We start from the raw sequence: 22399 nt of genomic DNA on the forward strand, positions 1-22399 counted from the left end.
GATCTCTACAGTTTTCCTCCCTGTTAGGCTCGTACCTGTCATTCAAGAGGTGACCAGCTACTATCACTGCACTTGCACAGCAACTGTCATTAGACATCCTCTTTTTTTCAGGCCTGCATAGCATTGTTTTAGTATATATCGACCTCCACTTATGTGAAATGGCCTGTCCTCTCCTAGCCAGGTCTGTGGTCTAATTGAAAAGTTAGTATTGTATGTGCACAAGGTTTTTTGTTCCCTGGAAAAGATAAAGTGTATATGACCAAGTTTGCTGTCAAAATCAGTTTTCAGTTTTTTGTGTCCCCTTATAACTTTCATATTGCAGGGTTGTTCTTGCATATCCAGCTTCTTTATTTTTCTTGTTGCAAAAATATGCCCAGATATGCTTTTGCATCTGATACCTCTCTTCCTGCTAGTCTGATGATGAACTGGATATTTTTTTTCTTCCCCCCTCAGGAATGGTTTTTCTCAGCATGAAAATACTGACTTGCTAAGGTCAGCTCTCCAGGTGCTTGCAGACAGGCTAAAGCCAGGAGAGACAGAGTTTCTTCTTCTTGAGGAGCTGATAAGGTAGAGTCAGTATTTCCCAAGCTCTGAAAGGGATGAATTTCAAGCAGTTTTCCCTGTTTTGTGTGGTCATTATGGGTAAATGGGTGTTTGGGAGCTCTCATAGAGACCATACTACCTTCAGAGAGCTTTGTATTTAATTGAATGGCAGTATAGTCAAACCTAATGAAAAGGAGCTACTGGATTCTAAAATATGCATTAATCTATGGATCTCATTTGTTTGTATGCTATTTGAGACTAGGAGATTAGTGGGATTCACAGAAGGAATGAGTATGTTCTGGGTAGTTAAAATGCCTACAGGAACACTAGGCAAAAGCAGTGTATAAAGATGTTGCTAGACTTAGAGTGACTGGGGCTTGAGATAAATTTCTCAGTGACTGAATTTTTATGTACTAGTGGTTGACTACCCCTTCTTCTTCAGAAGGGCACTGCCAGAAGACAAAATACTGGGCTAGGGAGACCTTGGACCTGAGATGATCTAATACTTCCTTTTTATTTATGTGTTTCTGGGAGATTACCCTATCTACACTGTTTTTACCTTTTGCCTTTCCTGTCATCCCCAGTGAGAGTTTTCACTACCTACTAAATTTCCAGCAGAGCGTTCCCAGTTTCCACTGTGCGTTCATCCTCACTCAGCTCCTGATTGCCATCGCTGAGAAACCAATGGCTGGCTGGAAGAAAGACAAAATGGGTAATGTGTGAACAACCTTTAATTAGTTTTCGTGCTGTCCTTTGCCTGTAAGTCTTGGGTTCTATCTCTGGAGTGCATCTTTTGGGGGAGAGACTTCCCTTTGGTATCCTAGTAATCTCACTGGGGTGAACAGTCCTAGCCATTAATAAAAGGAATAGCAATAATGTATTGGAACGTCTTTGGTATTTGTTTTGCTGTGCTTCAGTCACATGCAGGAAGGCAGACTCTAGCTCTCTTTGTTGGTGTTTTTAAAAATTAGCCCCACAGCTTTTAAGAGTTCTAAGAACAAGCCTGCTGTTCAATTTTGGTACTAGTTTAATCACTGATTATGGAGGTGATCATAGACTTAATCTGATGTAACTTCCTAGTGTAAGTACAGATGTCTCAGTATGCTGTGACAGCTCATTTCCAAAAATTATGGAAATGAACTGCAAATACAGCTGTTACTTCAGGACAGAGGGAGGAAAACCTATATGTTCTTAACCCCATGCAACAAACATCTTCAATTAAGAGAACTCTTCTCAGGGATTAGGACCTGCAGCATTCAAGCAGATAAGGCATAGACATGCTTGCAGGGAATATACAAGAAAACTAATTGGTCTCCACTTGGTCACACACTGAAATAAAGACTCCAAACACAGCCACCTCTCTCAGCCATACTTTGTCATACTAAGACACCTGTAGAATTTGTCCTTCTCGGATCCCCATAGCCACTCAGAATTGTAAGTTCCCTACTTTGAGATTATTTTACTATTTTAAACAGTCCCACATTCGGACAACTGCCCACTGAGTGTGGCAGGGAATAACCGATTTTAACTAATAATTTCCTGGTTTTAAACATTTCTGCAAGAGACAAACAGATTTGTTAGCAGTTTTGATTTAAGAAATCTGTAAACTTTAAACTTGCCTGTTCACATTTATTATTATAGCACTATGGCCAAAAAGTCAAGTCACTTGTTATTGGAATTCCATTTCTAGAAATGGATGCCCCAAGGGTTGCATATTGTGTAATTAAAAACAAACAGTTGGCGCACTGTAGGAGCTACCAAACAAATAAGGCTTAACATAAGTTTTTCAGGGAGAAATGGCTGGAGATGGATCACAGTTCTGATGTGAACAGGTATTCCAGACCAAGAACACACTGGATGTCCATATATTTTGTTATCATAATATATGTCCTTGTGGCCTTACTGCTTTTTAGGGGAAATGCATTCTGACTTACCAGAGTTCAGGCATATTGAGGTGTAGCGATATTGTGATCTTTCAAAAAGCCGTTTGGACACACACACTGCCTTTATATGGAAGAAGGCAATTGTCTTGGATTCTTCCTTCAGTAAGTTATCCCTTATCTTTTACAGCTTCACTAGCAAAGCAGTTCCTCTGCCAGTCATGGGTGAAGCCCAGTGGAGACCGAGAGAAGGGCAGCCAGTTCAACAATGCGCTGCATACTCTGCTCTGGTAAGGCTCGAGCCATTGACTCAAGCATACCGAGACTTTTTTTCTATTAATTACTGTTGCTGCAGAGGAACGACCCCTCTCAGTCATAACCCTCATACTTACACAGTTTGGCCTAAAGCACTCTTTCTACAGCACTGAAAGACAGTGAGTGATAGGAAGAATTCTGTTAGCCATTGGCCATAGAAGCATGTTTGGACCTCATGTTTGCTAGACTATAGCTTGTCAGTATACATCAACACATCTATACATGTATGCGTGCATACATACACATATAAGTGTGGATCGGGACCAAGGTTTTGTTTTCACTAAACTGAAAGCAAATCAGCTCTCACTGAAGTCAAGGAGAGCGGGACTGAATATTAGGTGAAATACAATCACAGGATCACAGGATGGTTGAGGTTGGAAGGGACCTCTGGAGGTCACCTTGTTCCAACCCCCTGCTCCAGCAGGGTGACCTAGAGCAGGCTGCCTGGGACCATGCTGGGCACAACCCTCTGAGCTTGGCTGTTCTGCTAGTTTTCAATCCACCTCACTGTCTGCTCATCCAGCCCATACTTCAACAGCCACTTTGTGAGGACCTTGCAGGAGACAGTGTTGAAAGCCTTACAAGTCAAGGTAGACAATATCCACTACTCTCCCCTCATCTACAAGCCAGTCATTTCATCAAAGGTCAGTGACTTACCCTTGGTGAATCCATGCTGACTACTCCCAATTACCTTCTTGTCCTTTGTGTGCCTGGACATGGTTTCCAGGATGTTTGTTCCACCGCCTTCCCAGGTATCAAGGCATGGCTGACTGGCCCTGTAGTTCTGGGTCCTTCCTCCTGCCCTTCTTGAAGACAGGAGTGACACTTGCTTTCCTCCAGCCCTTAGGCACCTCTCCCTATCACCATAATCATTTAAAGATAATTGAGAATAGCCTCACAATGACATCAGCCACCTCCCTCAGCACTCAGGGCCTGTGGAATTCTGTATGTCTAGTTTGCTTAGCTATTTTCCACAAAGTCTTCATTGCTCCAGACTTACCCCCACTCTGAGGCATGGGATTTCTGGAGGCCCGTTTTGCTAGTAAAGACTGAGGTGATGAAGGCACTCAGTCCCTTAACATGCACCTCAGCCTTTTCAGTGTCCTGTGTCACCAGGTCCCTGCCCCATTCAGCAGTGGACCCATATTTTCCCTAGTCTTCCATTTACTGTTTAAGTACTTGGAGAAGCCCTTGTTATTGCCCTTGGCACCCCTTGCCACATTCAACAGATTCAACTCCAGGAGGGCTTTGGCTTTCCTAACCACGTTTCTGCATGCCTGAACAGTGTCTCTATATTCCTCCCAGGTTACCTGTCTCTGCTGCCACCTTCTGTATACTCCCTTTTTGTGTTTGAGTTTTGCCAGGATCTCCTTGTTCATCCATGCAGGCCTCCTGGCATTTTTTGTTTGACTTTCTGCTCTTTGGGATGGACTGTTCTTGAGCTTGGTGGAGGCGATCCTTGAATATCAACCAGCTTTCCTGGACCCTTCCTCCCTCTAGGCCCCTGCCCCACGGCAAGAAGATCCATGAAGAGGCCAAAGCCTGCCCTCAAGTCCAGGGTTATGATCTTGCTGTTTGTCATGCTCCCTCCTCTCAGGATCCTGAATTCCACTGTCTCACAGTCACTGCAGCCAAGGCTGCCTTTGACCTTCCCATCCCCAAAGGGCTCTTCCTTGTTTTTAAGTGTGAGGTCCGGCAGAGCACATCTCTTCATCAGCTCCTCTGTCACTTGTGTCAGGAAGTTACCATTGATGCTCTCCAGGAACCTCCTGGATTGCTTATGCCCTGCTGTGTTGTCCTTCCAGCAGGTATCATGGTGGTTAGTCCCCCATGAGGAGGCTTGCAAACATGGGGCTACTTCTAGCTATTTGTAGAAGGCTTCATTTACTTGTTCCTGATCCAGGTGGCCTGCAGCAGACACCCACTACAATGTCACCCATACTGGTTGGCTCTTTCATCCTTACCCATAAGGTCTCAGTTGGCTCATCACCCATCCTTAGGCAGAGCTCCATGCACTCCAGCTGTTCTCTCACATAAAGAGCAGTTCCATCTCCTCTTCCTGGCCTGTCCTTCCTAAATACAAGAATGAGGAAATATTAAATTGAGGTTTGTTTCAGATCATGGTAGCTTTTAATGACATTACTGTGACAGTTCTAAGTATTGCTTTGGATTTCCTACATATGATTGGCTTTGGCATAAGAATGAGCTTGACAATTTCAGGCCACATGTTGCAGGTAGGGCAGTGTTCAAGAACTTGCTGTGTTATTCTGCATAATATTTACTGATGAACTAAGCTGATTTTTGGATTTAGTGTCTACCTGGAGCACACAGATAACATCTTGAAAGCTATAGAAGAAATCTCCAGTGTTGGTGTTCCTGAACTGATCAACTCTGCCAAAGACGGATGTTCTTCTACTTATCCTACACTAAGCAGGTAATTATATCCATAGAGACTTTGAATTTCATGAGATGCACAATGGCAATTTCTGCTTTTTAATATTTAATTTTCTTATTATATGTTCTATTATGGTTTCACGTTAGTACTGCTGTGGACTACTCTGGGCATTTGTAAACGTTATTTTGCAGTACACAACAGGTTAGTACATGGTTAGCTTTATGGCAAGGTGGAATGCCCTTGTGCATTAACACAATGCTGAGTTTATTATTTGTGAGCCATTTTAATTGAAGAATGAACTGCTGTGTGTCATCAGGTATGTTACCTCTTTCTGTGCTACTGTGGTGGTATAAAGCACTCCAAAAGTCAGCCTCAGAGGCCTGGGGTGGCTGTAGGCAATCCTGGGCTGGTATGCAGTGTGCAAAAACACACTCAGTTTCTGCTCCTAGCATAGGAATTCGGAAGCATGGATTCAGGGTGTTTCTGCTCCTACCACAGGAATGTGGAAGCACGGTTTATGCAGGGATGGCGAAAGTTCCTGTGCTTTGGAACTACCAAAATCATCTTGTGCTGAGAGCTGAAAACCTTTCACTGTGCACCCCCAGAGCTACAAAGAAGTGGGTGGTGTCTGTGTGTGGTTCATACTGGGGAAGTGGTAGTGACTTCCCAGGATTCTCCATCTCTCTGGGGGATGGGGCTAGGCTAGACATGCTTATGAGTCCTAGGGTCAATCTCCTGTGATTTCGTATTGAGAAAGATGCCCAGCTGGGTAACCTTCAAGTTTTCAACATTGTTCTGGGGACAAGACGCCTGTCTAGATACTCAGAGCTGGCTTTTAGTTTTGCTCTCACTTTCTCCACAGGCAGACGTTCCCGGTTTTCTTCCGCGTAATGATGGCTCAGCTAGAGAGTTCAGTGAAAAGCATCCCAGCTGGGAAACCATCAGACTCAAGTGAGGTAGGAAAATAAATGCACTGGACTCTTTGAAGGGAAGAAGACATAAGTTAAACTGTACAGTACAATAAAGATGTATAAATTGGAAAGGAATCTACTTCTGAACTTTGTCTAGGAAATGCAGTCAGACAGCTTCATTCATCAGCCAGAACTGATATACAGGGTAACATATAAGTAGCATCCTTTTTTTTTCTGGTTTGTACCATGTCAAAAATCCAGTACATCCAGCAGAAGCTATAACCAGAAAACAGGTCATAATCAGAAAAAATATTAAGCTGTGCAGTTGGTCTGTACACCTGTGTGGGAGCACAAAATTATTTTGCAACTAAGAGCTGCTCTGAGAGCAAGGAACTGTGTTAACTCTTAGCATTTTAAGCCATGCGGGCGCTGATCAGGCTGGAATTGCCATTAAGTAGTTTTACTGTGATAAATCTGCCTGTGGTGAAGCTTTGTTCCTCTGTCTTCAACAACAAGAACAATGCTTTAGGTACAGCAAATGCTGAGACGGCATCCAGCAAGGTGAGAGGAAATACATCATCTTGGGTTATTGTCCCCTTGCATCCCATTAGGTGCAACTGGAGAAGCTGCTGCAGTGGAACATTGCTGTGCGGAATTTCCATATCCTCATTAACTTGGTCAAGGTGAGGTTCTGGTTGTTTTTCTGGCTTTACCTTCAGATTCCCAGCAAAGCCCAGTGTACCCAGGTTCATGAGCACAAGGGAAAAACGTGAAGTATGGCTGACTAGTGGAACAACCTGGAGGTGGTAAATAAAGCCAGTTACAATCTGCGTGCAAGGGTTTCCATTTAGCTTTCACTTCAATACTACTTAATTCTTACAGACTGCACATCTTACTAACATAGTTCTCACACAAATAAGTCTGCAGAAAAACAGGATGATGTAAGGAAGTGCAGAAAAAGGACTGAACAAACACCCCAGTTCCCTAGTACCGTGTTTTGTGTCTGACAGAGTCCACCGCCAGCTGTGGAAGAGGCAGATGGGAGAAACCCTTGAGGTAGATCTGGGATAACATCTGACAGCAGGAAACATTCTCCTGATGTACTCAGCTGAAGGCAGGCTAATACTCTGAACAGGAGGCTTGGATTGCTGTCTGTAACCTGCAGTCAGTGCTTATCTGATAGCCCTCAGCTTCACTTGCTCTTATGGTAACATATGATCTTCCTTTCAATCTTGCTGGCAATTCATGTCATCCTGTGGTGATGAACCCTAGAGGCCAGCCCCACTAGATGAAATATTCCCTTCCATCAGTTTTGGAGTTGGTACCTTCAGTGTGACTGAGTGTGATGATGTTTTGGGCAGAAGGTGATAGGTACAGCTGCACTTTTCTCCTTGCTTAGGTTGATCGTTACTGTTTGCTTTTATCATAGCCAAAGTGATCATTGGCAAGTCCAGCTTTTTCAAGTTCAGCTTATGAGCTCTGGTGAATTGAGCTGGATTCTTCTACACAGCTGTGTTCACTGGAGTGCTGCCTGTGCTCCAGATGCCTTTTGAGAGCATAAAGGGTAGAGCTGGACCAGCTGGTTCTGTTTTGCAGTCCATAGCAGCACCAGGGTACCTTCACAGCTCTCACTCACATCTGTGTGCTATGCCAGTTAAAACACTCACTAATTAGTTATGGAATTGGTCACTGGCAAAAATATATATGCAAATGTATATCAGAAGAAAGCCTTCAAGAGAGCTGAGACCATCTGTTCCATTTCTTTGTTTGCTCTTGGACCACAGCTGTGTGTGACCTGTGCAGTGACACCTGGTGTCTTTTGCCAGCTGGCACCGTTAATGTAATAGCTTCATTATTTCCTCCAAAATACATTATTTGCACATCTCTGTTTTGCTTTGTCTGTTATGTGGTTACTTGCCCATCAGTTGGACTTGGGTCTCCCAAACTTAAGAACTTCAGACTTGTTGAGATAATTTTGTGCCATCTGCAAAAGATCACCAAATAGCCATCCTGCCAAGTACTGCCTGACAGCCACTACATTTCACGCACTTATATGGTGTTTCGTGTTGAAACTTGAGAATGGATGTTGCCTTAGAACAGGTTTCACACTTTAATCAAGGGTATGTAATGAAGGGCTATTTTTAATTGGCTGCTGTGCTTACATTGTTTCCTTTAGACTTGTGGACTGATCTGGCTCTCTTTTTTCCTCTCGCCCAAGTAGGTATTTGACAGCAGGCCTGTACTCAGCATCTGCCTGAAGGTAAGCAAGAATTCAAAGTAACTGAAGAGAGCAGTTTAGGTACCAGCTTTCTTGAATCATTGCCTCCAGTGGAGTAGAATGGTTACTGAATTCTCTGGAAGAAGCAGATACTGTTTCTTATACCTTTAACTGTCTTCCACTAATCCTCATTGTATGGCTCGACCACAATGAACTTACTGCAATTGGCATTACTGACTTTAGACCCTTTCCCCATGGTACTCCAAGTGAGAGGAGAGATCACAGCAGACAGGTCTCCCTTGGAGCCCAGAAAGATCACGTCCCTCTGCAACTCTCCCTTTTCTAGCTAGGACTCATATATATGTATAGTGATTCTAACGTTTTGTGTTTAGTTCAGTTTTATTCCCAATTTGCTAGTGAATAAAACCAGGGATGTGTACAATGATGAGACTTTGTCCTTCTGGTCTCTCTTTGCAGTGATTAAAGTGGGACCCTTTACTGATCCTGTATATTCCAGTACAGCCTTCACATGACTATAGTCTTTTATTAAGTGAGAACAGTCTCCAGGGTAGCTTGAAAAATGTATCATTATCTTATCTGACTTTGTGATGGTTCTTTGGAAAGGAATTTAAATTTTCCTTCTGATATATTTATCATTCTTTTATAGTACGGCCGTCTCTTTGTAGAAGCATTTCTGAAGCTTGCCATGCCTCTCCTGGACTACAGCTTTAAAAAGCACAGGGTAAGCCTTTTGGAGACAGAACTGTCTGGAACTAGTTGGGAAGCATGACTGATTCTTGGTAGAAGGAGATTCCTGTCTCTGGTCACATGTTGGCATGACACTTGTCCCCAGCTGTGCTCTGTCCTGTTTACTTGCCCATCCACGCTCTCTCAGCAAACAAATCACTGTTTCCCAACTTGCCATCACTCTTCTGGTTGGTTGGTTTCACTGTTAGCAAAGGAAGCCCTTTCAACCTCCATCTCCTTCAAAGATTATTACCACAAAGGTGTCACTCAGAGTAGGAAGCTCACATGAGCAGTCAGGTTGGTGAGGCTTGTGGTCCAGATGGCCAGTGACATTGGTGTCTTTGCAATAATTCTTGGAGCTTTGAGCAGGACAACATGCATGAGTGCAGATGGACAGGCCAATCTTGCTGCACTACATGACAAGCAAGAACAGTTCACTTATTCCCCCTGCTTTGTTGCAAGGCAAATCCAGCTTTGCCAGTGAGGCTCATTCTTTGGCTTAGTCTTTGCAACTTGTCTCTCTAGTAGATTACTCCATTCTATTGCAAATGTAAGATCTCTTCTCATGGATGTTTGAGGGAATGAGGTTATGAAACAGATATCTAGTCATTGCTACTGGACAATAGAAAGTGCCACGTAATTTGCTCAATAGAGAGGACTGATATCCAGAGTTCGTGTTGGATGTGTTTCAAATACTACAGTCTAGCAGTACATTTTTTACTTTTCCTCTGGTTCCCCTATTTCAGAAGGTTGTACTCAAGGCAAGATGTGACAATGTTGTCTTGATTTTAATTGCCCCACTTTCACTGATATGCGTTCATTCCAAACTCTGATTCAAAATCAGTTTCAGTTCAAAGTGCTTGGCCTTATGACATGTGGTCATACTTTTATTACCAGTTGCTTGACTTAGATGCACAGTGCAAGTCTCCTATGGCTTAATCCTGTTCGTCTGACGTTTCCTGTGTACGTGCATCATATCTCTATCCCATAACCCTTTGAAAGGATTGTTAGGACTAATACTGTTTCATTATTCTTGTTTCCCTTACGGAAAACTCCTTTGAGAATTATTTGCTAGTTACTTATTCATTGCAGGATGATGTGCAGAGTTTGCTGAAAACCTTGCAGCTGAGTACCAGACAACTTCATCACATGTGTGGCCATTCCAAGGTAAGATAAGTTCTAATTGCAGCACAAACGCCTGTCCTAAGAATGATTTATTTCCCTTCCACTGCTTTCCCAGGGCATGGGCAGGTTCTACTTGCAGGCTTCCAGCAGTGTCTGTACAAGCAAAAACTGAGAGGAGGAGAAATAGCATTGGTCAATGGCCTAAAAGTTGAAGCATTTGATCTGGAAGTGGCTGACTTGGATGTCAGATCAGGTTAGCATACTCTTTTTTTAGGACAGAGGTTCTTGACATCTTTGGCTGTTGGCATCTGTAAGAAGGTGTTTCTGAGGACACAAGATAAGACCTTGGAGACCTTGCATAAGGTATAGATGCCAGATTGATAATATGAGAGAGAAGCTTTGGCAAAGATCAACAGCCTTGCGAGTCAGAAGAATCAGCAACAGAGGTGGAAAGGGGAAAACCTTACTCAAAGCCCTCTTGAGGTGCCTTTTTGGCATTGTCACGTTGATACTAGGGAAGAGGGGAAAGGGAGGGGAGGAAGGTGGTAACACGCAACCAGTCTGCCAGTCTGTCTGTAGGACAATTGGGGCAGGAAGGAAGGAGAGGATTAGCACCCTACTTAGTGTGGAGAGCCAGTGCTTGCTGCAAGAGAGAATCACATGGGAGAAGGCAGTTAGAAAGAACTTCATGTGTGCTGCTTTGTTCCTGTTAGACCCCTAAGAGGTTCAAGGACACATGTCTGAGAAGGGAGCTTTGCCAAAGTAGTTAAAGGGAGAAAGCCAGCAAATCTAGCATGGCTCCCCAAACTAGATTTGTTACTCATTCAGTCCAGAGCTGGCATCAGGAGCATGAAAGTTTAGCTGGAGATCAGAACATGCCATTGCAGCTATCAGCAAAGAGGAGAATTGGAAGCTGGCACAAACCCTGGAGATGCTAAAAAGTCCTTCTCATGTTTGAAAGTGAAATCGTCATGCCCACTTTAAAGTCACAATTCACCTTGTAAACAGGATAACATCATTGCAGCTTGCGATGTCTTCTTTGTCTTTGCACTTGACTAGCATTTTCAAGTGCTGTGTCCCGTGGCCCCTGTTAGTGTATAACTGCAATTAGTGAACACCTGTGTTTTACCACACTCTTGTATCTGTTGCAATCTGATTAGCTCTCTGTGCCAGATCATTTTTGCAAGAATGAGAAGGCAGCAGCTGAATCTAGGCAAATAAATGTATGCAATGAATGCTCCAAACCTGTTTGAAGAGGAGTTGACACCAACATTTGTTAAACCAGTCTTGATTTCACTTTCATACAAAACTAGTAGATGCTCACTGCTGTACCATGCCATGTTACTTAAGATTTGCTACTGTCCCTCATATGAGTGTCTTTAAAGAGCATCACACAGCAGACAGTAGCAATCAGCTTCGCCTATAATTTCCTAAGTATTTGTCATTTACTCTTTCATACCAAGCCTCTCTTCTGTTTACATATCTAATGCTGGACATAAGGACAGTTTCTGGAGACATATTTTTGCAACTGCCGTGGTACGTTGTTGAGTCTCCAAACTGCCTGCTGACAGCTGGCAGGTGCCAAGACCCAGGGAGCACTGTGATTGTTGATTCTGTCATTAGTGAGGTGTTCCCTGATTTGGTTCTGATTAGTGCTGATGATTGCTAGGTCCTGCCTGTTACACAGGCTAGAGAACAGATTGCTGTTGCTATTCAGTTACCCATTTCCTGTTGGCAGAACACGAAGCAAAGCAGTGTCCCTCTTCCCAGGCATGTTGAACTCTTCCAAGAAATGAAGCTGATCTGATTTCAGAGTACAGCTAATGAGAGCATCTTAATGCAAGGAGGTTACAAAGTACTCTCATGAAAGAGGAAAATACTTATGTACAAAATAATTGTTTATGGCTCTTGGCAGGTTTTCTGGTTTAGCAATGACTCTATTCTGTACTGCAGATCCAAGCCTAGCAGGAAGAGATGCTCACCTGGAGCTAAATCTCACACGATACCTGGCATAGCTGCCCTTCCTCAGCTGGTTTTTGCTTACAGCGGCTCCATCTGTTCCCTCCTGTCCTAGTTCTCCAAAAGCCAGTGCTGCTTTGGTCTGGACATCTGGCTTTGGAGTTTATAGTGCACACACATTCCATGTAGCTAGTGTAAAGGAATTGCATCAGACACTGAGCAAGAAAAGATTGTCATTGCAGTGGCTTATTCAACACCCTTCTCATTCTTTCTTCTCTGTGCTTGGGAATTCAGCAATTTCCTGACATGAAACTCCCTGCAGCATTAGTTTGCAGCTTGTGGCTGTCAGCAAGTAGCTATCTCCCTTCCTAGGTAGATAATTTTGGAGTCTGGCCACTTGTAGCATTGCTTTTTGCTTTGGACTGGAATGGTGTGATTGTCCATTGCTGATCTCCACAGATAACTCTGCTACTTCACCAACAATAGCTTGTACGCGAGTCGGACTTACCCAAACATTATCAGTTGCACACACCACCAGCACCAGCAGCAATACAGCTTCCAGACATTCGTGTGCAAGCAAGCTGTGGCTGCCGTGAGCAAGATGTCAGCAGTGTGAGACTGTGTGTGAAGAGCTGTGCATTGTTCTTGGAGAACAGAGCAAGTGACACCAGTCTGTTGCTGAGATGATGGAGCAAAGGAAAAGCAGATTCTCAAAATAATTTCCCCAGGGTCAGCAGAATTCATCTGACTTATGTAGAAGAGTTACTAGCCTCTCTCTAAAGGTTCATGGGAAAAGCTGAGGCTCCTTCTGTTTTTATCCAGAGAGGATTTGGCTGTTTGGGTTGTTGCAAGGGATCATTTTGCTGCCTTAGACAATTATCTGAGTTTTATTTTTTAACAAAAGCTATAAAAGAATTTGGCCAAGAAATGACATAATCTGGGCAAGCTTTGTGGGGATCATGTCCCATACCTCCCACCTGTATAACCAATGGCTTTTTAAATAACCAGAATACTTAGGCAAGGATCAATTGTAGTCATGTTTAACTGTTTCATGTTTAGATTTGCCAAGACATTGGACTGACCAACCACGTGCCTTTGTTGAAGAAGTCACTAGAACAATTTGTATACCGAGTGAAGGCAATGCTGGCGTTCAACCACTGCCAGGAGGCGTTCTGGGTGGGCATCCTTAAAAATCGGGATCTTCAGGTGAGAATCACTGTCCTGTTTGGGGCAATTAAAACCTGGGAAAGGACAATGCTCGTCTTGCCCAGACAACTGTAATTCTGCCCTGGTGTGCGGGTAGAGCTAAAAGGCCAAATTCAATGTGACCGTATTACAGTCATGTCTAGTGCAGCAGAAAAAGCGCTTTATTTCAAGATTAAGGGCCTGCATCTCTGGGGGCTTCCTTGCAGCGAGGCTGTCACACTGAAGTGGTCAGTTTTTATTGCTTGTAATGAATGGGTATGGGGGATCCTTCCTCTGCTCGGTGGCAAGAACTACACACAAAGAAGGGAAGAGGTAAAGTCTCTTGAACACCTCTTCACACACTCCTGTGTGTGGCTTTAACAGAAGCCAGTTCTGGCTGTTTTCTTCATCATTCACTGTAGAAGCAGGGCAGTCGAAACAAAAACTGCTTTTTATTCAGCAACTGTTTAAGATGAATACTGTGTTCAGTGTTGGGCCCCTCACTACAAGAGAGACATTGAGGGGCTGGAGCGTGTCCAGAGAAGGGCAACGGAGCTGGGGAAGGGTCTGGAGCACAAGGCTGATGGGGAGCGGCTGAGGGACCTGGGGTTGTTCAGCCTGGAGAAAAGGAGGCTGAGGGGAGACCTCATCGCTCTCTACAACTGCCTGAAAGGAGGGTGTAGAGAGGTGGGGTCGGTCTCTTCTCCCAAGTTACAAGTGATAGGACGAGAGGAAATGGCCTCAGGTTGTGCCAGGGGAGGTTTAGATTGCACATTAGGAAATTTTACTTCACTGAAAGGGTTGTCAAGCACTGGAACAGGCTGCCCAGGGAAGTGGTTGAGTCGCCATCCCTGGAGGTATTTAAAAGACGTTTGGATGAGGTGCTTAGGGACATGGTGTAGCGGTGGTCTTGGCAGTGTTAGGTTTATGGTTGGACTTGATGATCTTAAAGGTCTTTTCCAACCTATACGATTCTGTGATTCTGTGAAATGGCGCTTTGTTCCATTCCATCCTAGCATGCTTTGGCTGCTTCGCACACACTCAGTACAGGTCTTTTGCGTTCAACTTAGGGAGAAGAAATTTTGTCTCAGGCCTCTGAAGAGAGGGACTCCGATGAGGACTCCGTGGAAAGTCCTGCTGAGGTACTTCTTCACGGGCGAAGCCGCCTGCTGCTTTGAGCCACCTGCCTGAAACTCTTGTTGTAATGCAAAGGCGGCAGATGGAAGGGGGGGGGGGGGGCAGCTTCGGCTCTGACGGCGGCGTCCCCCACAGGAGCCGAGCGGGAGCGGCACGGACGCCAGCGACGAGGACGGCGCGGCCGGGCCGGGCCCCTCTCCCGCGAAACCCTGAGGCACCGGACGGCGGCGGCGGGTGGGGCCGGGGGCGGCTCCTCACGGCGACGCGCAGGCGCGCGCGGGGGGGGGGGTGGGGGTGTGTGCTGCGTGCTGCGTAGCCCTGCGCAGGCGCGGTGGGGTGGCGGCGGCGGGGGAGGCCATGTCGGTGCAGGAGGACCCGGTGCAGCGGGAGATCCACCAGGACTGGGCCAACCGCGAGTACATCGAGGTGATCACCAGCTCCATCAAGAAGATTGCGGACTTCCTCAACTCCTTCGGTGAGGGCGCCGGGGCGGCGGCGGGGGGTTGGTGGCGGGCCGGGGCGGGCGCCCGCGGTCTCTCACTGCCGCCTCCCCGCAGACATGTCGTGCCGGTCCCGGCTGGCCACCCTGAACGAGAAGCTGACGGCGCTCGAGCGCAGGATCGAGTACATCGAGGCCCGGGTGAGCAGCGGGGCGGCGGCGGGGGGGGCTCGGGGGGCCGGGGCCGGGGCCGGCCTTGGCTGAGGCGTTTCCTCTTCCCGGCAGGTCACCAAGGGCGAGACGCTGACGTAGGCCTGGGGCGGCCCCGGGCCCCCCCCACCCCGCCGGAGCACCGCCGCCCCGCACCCTGCTCGGGGCCTGCCGCCACCGCCGCCTCTGCTTGTGTTGCCAATAAACCGCTGTCCTCCTGCCCTGCCTGCTCTCTGCCTGCCTGCCCGGGGCTGGGCCACGGGATGCCCGGCTCCCTGCCGCCGTCTTGGATGTCCAGAGCCTGCCCTGCCGCCCGCCTGGCCCACGGGGTTCAGGCCCGCCTTCCTCCCCACACATGGGGGCTGTGATGGGAGGGGACATACTCCAGGGGCTGCAGGCCCGGCTGCTGTCAGCTCTGGGAGCCACCTGACCAGCGTGGCTCAACCTTTGAGGTGCTTTGTGCTACTGCTGGGGTCACAGCGGAAGATCTGGTGATCCCGATGGTTTGGAGGGTGTCAGCCTGCCCATGTGCACACTGTCAGGGCTAGGTGGGAACAGCAGGCTCACCTGTTGTGGTGCACATGCCACAGGAGAGTGCCCTTTGGCACCTAGGAAGAGGTGCTTATTCTCCTCTCTAGGGAGGCAGGTGGCACGGAGAAGGAAATCTCTCTTCCCTTCCCACCACTCCTCTATCTCAGTTTTTCAGTGGGCATCTCGAGCTGCAAACTTACTGCTCATATTTAGCATTTGTTGGGGAGTCCATGGAGTTGGTGTCAGTAAAGGTTGTCTTGCTTCCCAGCAGGCTTTAAATGTCTTGGTATATTATTTTCCAACTGGAAGCTATCTTTTTCATGATGGCAGTGTGATGTCTGCAGTGTTTACTGGGCACCTTAATGTTTTTCATTATGTTTTTGAGCCTGGCAGGTCTGACATCAGCTGGTTGCTCATCAGCATAGGTCCTCCTGCAAGCTCACAGTTTTGTTCTCCATAGGAAGCTCTGGGTTATGCATGGTTTGAATAAGTGCTCCTCCAGCCTTTCCCTCAGCTCACCTAGCCAGTTACGCTTTACTGTCAGGTTGGGCTGCACATCTGGGAGGCTTGGGTGCTTCTGGTGCGTAGTCCAGGGGAAATAAGTGCTTCGTACCAACCCTGCAGAGCTTACAGTGGAGTGAAGCAGCCGTGGATCATTCTGCTTTCGCTTGGGGGCAAGATCAGATGATGAGAGATGGTGCTGTCATACAAGATTGGTAGGTAGAGGGAAAGCACCTCAGAGGCAGTTGCTCTATGGTCCAAGTACATCAAAAGTATGCTCGGGGCCCATGCACTGCTTATTCTGGATGTGCTGGAGTGGAGTCCTGAGATTTTCCATCCTTGGACGTAACTAGGTACTTGTCTGGACAAGGCCCTGAACAGCTTGATCTGACTTTAAAGTTAGCCCTGCTTTGAATGCAGGGGTGGGGTGAACTGGAGACCACCAGAGGTCCCTGCCTAAATTATCCTAGGATTCTTTACCCGAAGACTGAATGGGAGACAGCGGGTACCACAGACATCCCTGGGACTGGGGCTGTACCAGGCTGACCTCTTTGCTTGAGATCCATTGCTTGTTCCTTTTCCCAGCAAGTAGTGTGGAGTGTGTCTCGGATCCCTTCCTGATATCCTGATGGGCTGTTGTAATGGTTCCCCCTTATTCCTCTGACCCCAGGGTTCCTCACAGGAGTAGGTGTTGCACACAGTCAGTGTGGCCAAAGCAGTTTTGTTGTAGGGATCTGTCGTCTGGAGGGTACTGGTCCTTCCAGGACACGTGCTCTCACAGAGCTTGAGCACTGTGGGATCGGGGTATCTGGTTCATTTCCCAGCAGGGATGCTGGGCAGCTCACTGTGGTACAGAGTGCTGCCCTTTTTCTTTCGCTTTCAGGGAGTCTCAGTAGTTCCTGAGGGCTCTGCAACACCAGGCTTTCTGGTTTGGGTGCTGCTTATTCCAGGCCATCTCTGGGAGGTGGAGAAGCCTCCTAGTCCTCGGGTTGATACTGCTGCTTCCAGCAGCTGCTGCAGTGTGCAGCCTTGTAGTAGATGGAGCTTTGATATATTTGAAGCATTTGGATTGTTATAAAGACTGGGGAATTCTGCTTGCCTTTTTTCTTTTATTGTGTCTTTTTCGGGATATGGTGCCCCAGGAACCCACATTAAACTTTTCTGGAGTGGATTTGTGTATTCTAAATCGGGAGATTGATTTATGTGCCATGTTAGCGTTGCTGTTCTCCCCACCGCACATTTAACATAGCAGGAGATGACAATGTGCTCTGTGTCCTCAAAGCATGCTTTCCCCTTGTCCTGAGAGACCTGGGTGCTCAGGCACCCTTGCAGCTCTAGTTATTGGTAGCCAAGACCTTTTCCCAGAGCCTGAACTGGAGAGCAAGCTGTTTTTAAGCCTCTTACAAAGGTACCAGAATGGAGCAGATTCATTAGAGCCTGAGCCACATGTGTAGCTTGAGAAAGGTTTGCACTCTCAAATGGTAAACAGTAGGTTTTTAGTGCTCGCTGCCTGCTGCACAGGCAGCCAGACTTTATGGAGTGATCGGAGCAATCCTGCAATCCTCGTTTGAGTTGACAGTTCCAAGGTTTGGGAATGAGTGGTAGTACTGAATTTTGATCTTGGGCCGGAGATGAGGTGATACTGTGTTGGCATCACCGTTTTTCTGGTGTCAGCAGAAGAGGGAGATAGAGCTTGAATTCAAGCTTTGCATACCCTGTAAAGGTTGTAGCGTCTGATCCAAAGCACATATTTTAAGATGAATGGATCAGACCAGACTTCGCAAATAATTCTAGCTTCTAGTAGATAACCTTTGGGCTCTCTAGGTACCTACTGCTAGCAGAGCCTTGATTTTAGGAAACGGCTTTAAAGTCAAATGTACCTTCATCCCTTCTATGGTGCAGGTGATTGAACCTGATAATAATTCAGTGACTGAGGGGATCTCAAGAGAGAAATGTGTTAGGACACAGTTGAGTTGTTGAGGGAGAGCTGCACTTTGTCCCTAATAGCTTTGCAAAGCTGGACCTTTCTTTAAAGATCCCAGAAGACACAGTGTCTGCTTGCATTTTGGTGCCAAGGCGCTGACAGCAGCGGAAGTCACCTCGAGTAGTTGTCTCTCAAAGAGAAGACTGGCCCTGCCTGCCTGTGATTGCCTGCTGATCACGCCAGGTCAATGAGCTGGGAAAGTCACAGGGGTATGGAAGGTCCCCAGCTTCACTGAGATTGTGTCCAGTTTCCAAAAAGCTGCTAGCAGTATTGCTCTGAACTCTGCAAAGCATCAGGACCTGGGACTTGGTCCTAGTGCACATAAAAGCTTTTGGGTGGATGCACCATCAGCTTCTTACCTTTCCCTTCACCGTCCCTCTCTCCCCCTGCAGTCTGACACGTCCTTTTGCGTTTTCACTTTATATCACAGAAATGTGAAGCCACTAGTTGACAGAGTCCTCTTTTTGGAGAGGGGAGGATTCTCATTGGGTACATCCTGGAGCAAAATTTTGAGAATAATATCCTGGGGAAACAACGGATAGATCAAACTCGGAGTCCTGCCGACAGCTCACCTTGACTTGTTTGTGTTCACAGGAGATCTATGTGCCCGTACCTCTGTAGGTACAAAAGGAGCACCCCCAGGAAATCTCCAGGGGAGACCTTATCTGATATTTAGCCTGACTTAAAAAGCTGGATGTGCATTGTGGGTTCTGCCTTTGGCTCTTGTGGCAGAGGAGGGCAGAAATGCCATGAGAGCTGAGGCTGGGTTAAACATTGCTTTTAATGCAAGGGAAAGGAACTGCAGGAGGGCTCTCTTGCAGTAAAATACTGCTTGCATGTGGGAGAAACGGGTGTGAGAAGTGGACTTACATTACCTCTTGGAGGCCGTTCTCCCCCTCTCTGCTGCTGGTGTCTCTACTAACCCTCACCGTTTCCCCTAACAAAATTGTAATGCAGTACCTGCTTTGGCTGCCCTAGCTCCACTAAAGTCCTCCACAAAAGGTGGAGATTGAATATTGACATCTTCTGTGATGCCTGTGTGCTCATAAGTGCTGAGGAAAGGGGCTGTATCGAGAGGGGAGGATCAGCTGGAGCAGCGAATGGTCCCTCGGGCTCCCTGTGCTTACTGGGGAGCGTGCGCTCTCCCCTGCCTGCGGCTCTGCCTCCGCGAGGCCCTTCAGCCCTACTGCAAGGCCAGAAGAATGGAGGTGGGGAGGGACCCCAGGGAACTGGGAGGACAAGGAAGAAGAGATGCTGATTTTGAGCAGGTTTTGTTGCAGGTTGCTCCTGGAAGACTGGTCAGGGCAGTAGGTGGGGCGAGTGCCCTCAGACCCCACGTTGGTCCCCCATGCTTGCTGCAGGATTCGTGGCCTCAACCAGGTCAGCAGCTGGGTGCAGTTCACTTCTCCCAACTTCTCTAGGAGCCAGCAGCCCCTTCCTCAGATCCCTGGCCCCCCAAGCCTTCCCCTTGCTCCTTTGCAGCCATCTGAGAGCAGGGCAAATATTTTTGTATTAGTAACAATGGAATTGCACTAATGACATGAATGTAGACATGATGAAACACACATTCGTCAAAATCACTCATTCTTCAGCCTCATGAGCTGCTGGTAACAGCACCCGAGGAGGTCGGTAATTCTCCAGAAAGCAATACATGCTGGTGTACACCTTCAATTTATTGAGCCTGCTCAGACAGAAGAATCATGCAAAAGCCAAGGGAATATGCCAGGCCTCTCTCTCCCACCCCCGGCCAGTCCGTTGTTTTTTCATTAACTGGCAAGAAAAGTGATTCTTGGGTCGCTGACTATGTGCTAACTCGTGCACGAACAGGCTGAGGCTGGACATGTCACACAAAGGCAGCTGCAACAAGGGAGACCTCCTTCGATCTCAGGTGGTGGGGCTGCCTGCTTCTTGCTGGCCCTGAAATCCCTTGGCTGTGGATTCCTGTTCTGGGGGACTGTGAGCTCCTCGCTGCCCCTGGGACAGTGCCTGGAAAACAGGGCAGAGCTGTGGGCGCAGCCCCAGGTGAGACCGTGTCCCAGCCCTTGGACAGAGCTGCCTGACGGGACGTGCTCCCCTCCCCGGGAGGGCAGCTCCCCTGGCTGTGCTCCAGCGGCTCTCCACGAGTGCCCTGAGAGCTGTTCCCATGCAGCCTCTGTCTGGCCGTGAGGTCACAGTGGGTCTGTGAGGTCACAGAGCCCTACGGTGCTGCACCAGCCATAAGCACTGACCGCTCAGCCCCAGGCCCTGACTGCAGCAGCAGCGGCGGCAACAGCAGCAGCAGGATGGTGTGGGCACAGGGGCCCATGGCCACCACCTGCCGCCTCCTCCTTGTCCTCCTCCTCCTGGTGGCCCTGCATGCCAGGGCTGCCTGGGCTGCTCCATGGCGAGTGCAGCGAGCAGGTAGGTGGGCGGTGCTGGTGCAGCCTTTCACGGGCCAGCGGGCTCTTCTCACCAAGAAGTGTGGATGATGGGTTTTTTCGTCCAGTGCTTTAGCGAGGGTTTCCTCTGTGTGCTTGAGAGCTCTCCCGGTAAGAAAGCTCCGAGGGCTGTACGTTGGTCCATCCGCTCCTCAAAGAGTGTTGCACATGGCCTGGGAAGTGTTTGGAGAGCTGCAAGGAGCCAGCCAAGTGGTCACTAGGCCCCTCTGCAGCTTTGGCAAGCTCGACCTATGTCTGGCTCCCACGTTGTTACCTGACCCCCTTTCCAGTGCCTGCAGTTCACTAAGGCAGCAGTGGACCCAACATGCAATGGAAATGTTTCTCATCTGTGCTTGCTTCTAGATGAGGATGGTGGCAATGGTTATCCAGCTTCTCAGCTGGATGTTGGTTTGGAGCCCTTGGGGCATCCTGGAGGTAAGTTCTCAATGTCCCTTTCCTTGAAGGAATAAACAGTGACAATGTGGCAAGAGCTTATTCATGTGCAATTTTCCTTAAGATCCTCTGAAAGTCGATGGCTTCCCGGCTTCTTGGCCTATTCCTGTCCTCAAGCCTGAGAGCAATCCCACAGGTAAGTCAGTGGGAGGAAGGAGCGCTGACCTTTTAATCTTCTTTCCATGTGAAATGGAAGTTGCTCCTTCCGTGGCCGATGTGCAGACATGGAGAAGAGCAGAGAGGGACCGGGTCGGGCTCGTATGTGCCCTGGGGCACATTGCCTTGCGAAGCTGTCTTTGCCGGCCCCTTGGAGCCTGAGCTGCTCCCGGTGCCAGCTGCCAAGCCACGGGCTTGTTGGGGTTGAGGTTAGAGCTGGTGTGAGGTCCAGGGAGTCCCTTCTCCCAGCAGCTCCACACATGGTTTGTTTTGTCCCAGCATGGTGCCACTGCAGGCACACGGTAACTCTTTGCACCATGCTCCTGAGTGGAAGGGAGAGACAAGACCCATGGAGTAATCCCCTCTGAATTACACTCCCTGCCACTCTGATCTGGAGAAGTATCTTGAACTGTGTCACGGGAGCTGTTCTGTCCTGCGCTTGTTTGCAGCCGTGCCTGTAGGCAAAGGTGATCCAGCTTCCCGGCTGGGTTCCAGGAGTGAGGTTTCAGGAGATCGCATGGGTATGTCATGGCCTTTTCCTCCCTTTGAGAGCTGCCAGCTCAAAGCCCCAAGGTCAGCCAGCCGGGTGCCTCTGCAGGTGTGAGGATGGAGACCTGCACGTGTGTGCCCTCTCCTTGCGTGACCCCCTTACCGCTTCTGCAATTCAGTTCTGCTGATGTAGATCACAATAGATGACAGAAGCATCTCTGGGTGTTTAGTTACAGATGTGCCCGTAGGGAGGACTTCTCCAGCTCCTCGGCTGGATGCTGTGCTACAGCGCAGCTGGCGTCCCAGGAGTGAGTAGTTTCTCTGCTGACCTCACAGGCTAAGCACTGGTTTTCCATAATTTATTCATGTGAAATTGAACTGAATACTTTCTGTTAAGGTCCTGCAAGAGCAAAGTACCAAGCTGAAGGAAGAAGAAAGTGCGTGGAGCCATGTGAAGTCCTAAGCCAAATGCTGGAAGAACTGGGGAGAGGGCACGGTGGGTATATTTCACTCTGCCTTAGCCATGAGACTTGGCAGTCGGAGGTTTTAGATACACGTCTGGACACACTGTGGCCTGTGCAGCAGGAAGGGATCGATCAGAGCCTCGCTGCAGCAATTCTGGGTTTCACGCCTTGCAGGCAGGTGCTGGTGAGCCACAGAGATGATGCAGAGCCTCTGCTGCCAGTTGTGGTTCAAGCCGAGTGCCAGGGGCAGCTGCTGCCCCAGTTTTACCATTACAGCTCAGGTGGTTTGCACAGACATCGGTATGCAGATTTGAGGGCCTGGTGCATGCTGAACTTGTGT

At 47.9% G+C, this 22399-nt stretch overlaps 2 protein-coding genes across 6 annotated transcripts in view; both read left to right on the top strand.

Moving 5' to 3' along the window:
* FANCD2 (FA complementation group D2) overlaps positions 1-14711 on the top strand; it is a 57483-nt gene extending 42772 nt beyond the window's left edge. For all 5 annotated transcript variants that reach the window (XM_075514139.1, XM_075514143.1, XM_075514141.1 and 2 more), the window contains 12 exons: positions 454-567; positions 1128-1255; positions 2614-2713; positions 5050-5172; positions 5996-6089; positions 6656-6727; positions 8266-8304; positions 8930-9004; positions 10102-10176; positions 13153-13299; positions 14349-14420; positions 14551-14711. In XM_075514139.1, the coding sequence (XP_075370254.1) occupies positions 454-567; positions 1128-1255; positions 2614-2713; positions 5050-5172; positions 5996-6089; positions 6656-6727; positions 8266-8304; positions 8930-9004; positions 10102-10176; positions 13153-13299; positions 14349-14420; positions 14551-14628 (1117 nt within the window). In that variant the 3' untranslated portion in view covers positions 14629-14711. The remainder of the gene's footprint in view (positions 1-453; positions 568-1127; positions 1256-2613; positions 2714-5049; positions 5173-5995; positions 6090-6655; positions 6728-8265; positions 8305-8929; positions 9005-10101; positions 10177-13152; positions 13300-14348; positions 14421-14550) is intronic.
* Positions 14712-14729: 18 nt separating this feature from the next.
* BRK1 (BRICK1 subunit of SCAR/WAVE actin nucleating complex) lies at positions 14730-15284 on the top strand. Its single transcript, XM_075514148.1, has 3 exons — positions 14730-14890; positions 14973-15055; positions 15140-15284. The coding sequence occupies exons 1-3, from the start codon at positions 14773-14775 to the stop codon at positions 15164-15166; spliced, it is 228 nt and encodes a 75-aa protein (XP_075370263.1). The 5' UTR covers positions 14730-14772; the 3' UTR covers positions 15167-15284.
* The last annotated feature ends 7115 nt before the right edge of the window (positions 15285-22399 follow it).

Source organism: Mycteria americana, chromosome 11 (assembly GCF_035582795.1).
Source record: "Mycteria americana isolate JAX WOST 10 ecotype Jacksonville Zoo and Gardens chromosome 11, USCA_MyAme_1.0, whole genome shotgun sequence".
Classification (NCBI taxonomy): Eukaryota; Metazoa; Chordata; class Aves; order Ciconiiformes; family Ciconiidae; genus Mycteria; species Mycteria americana.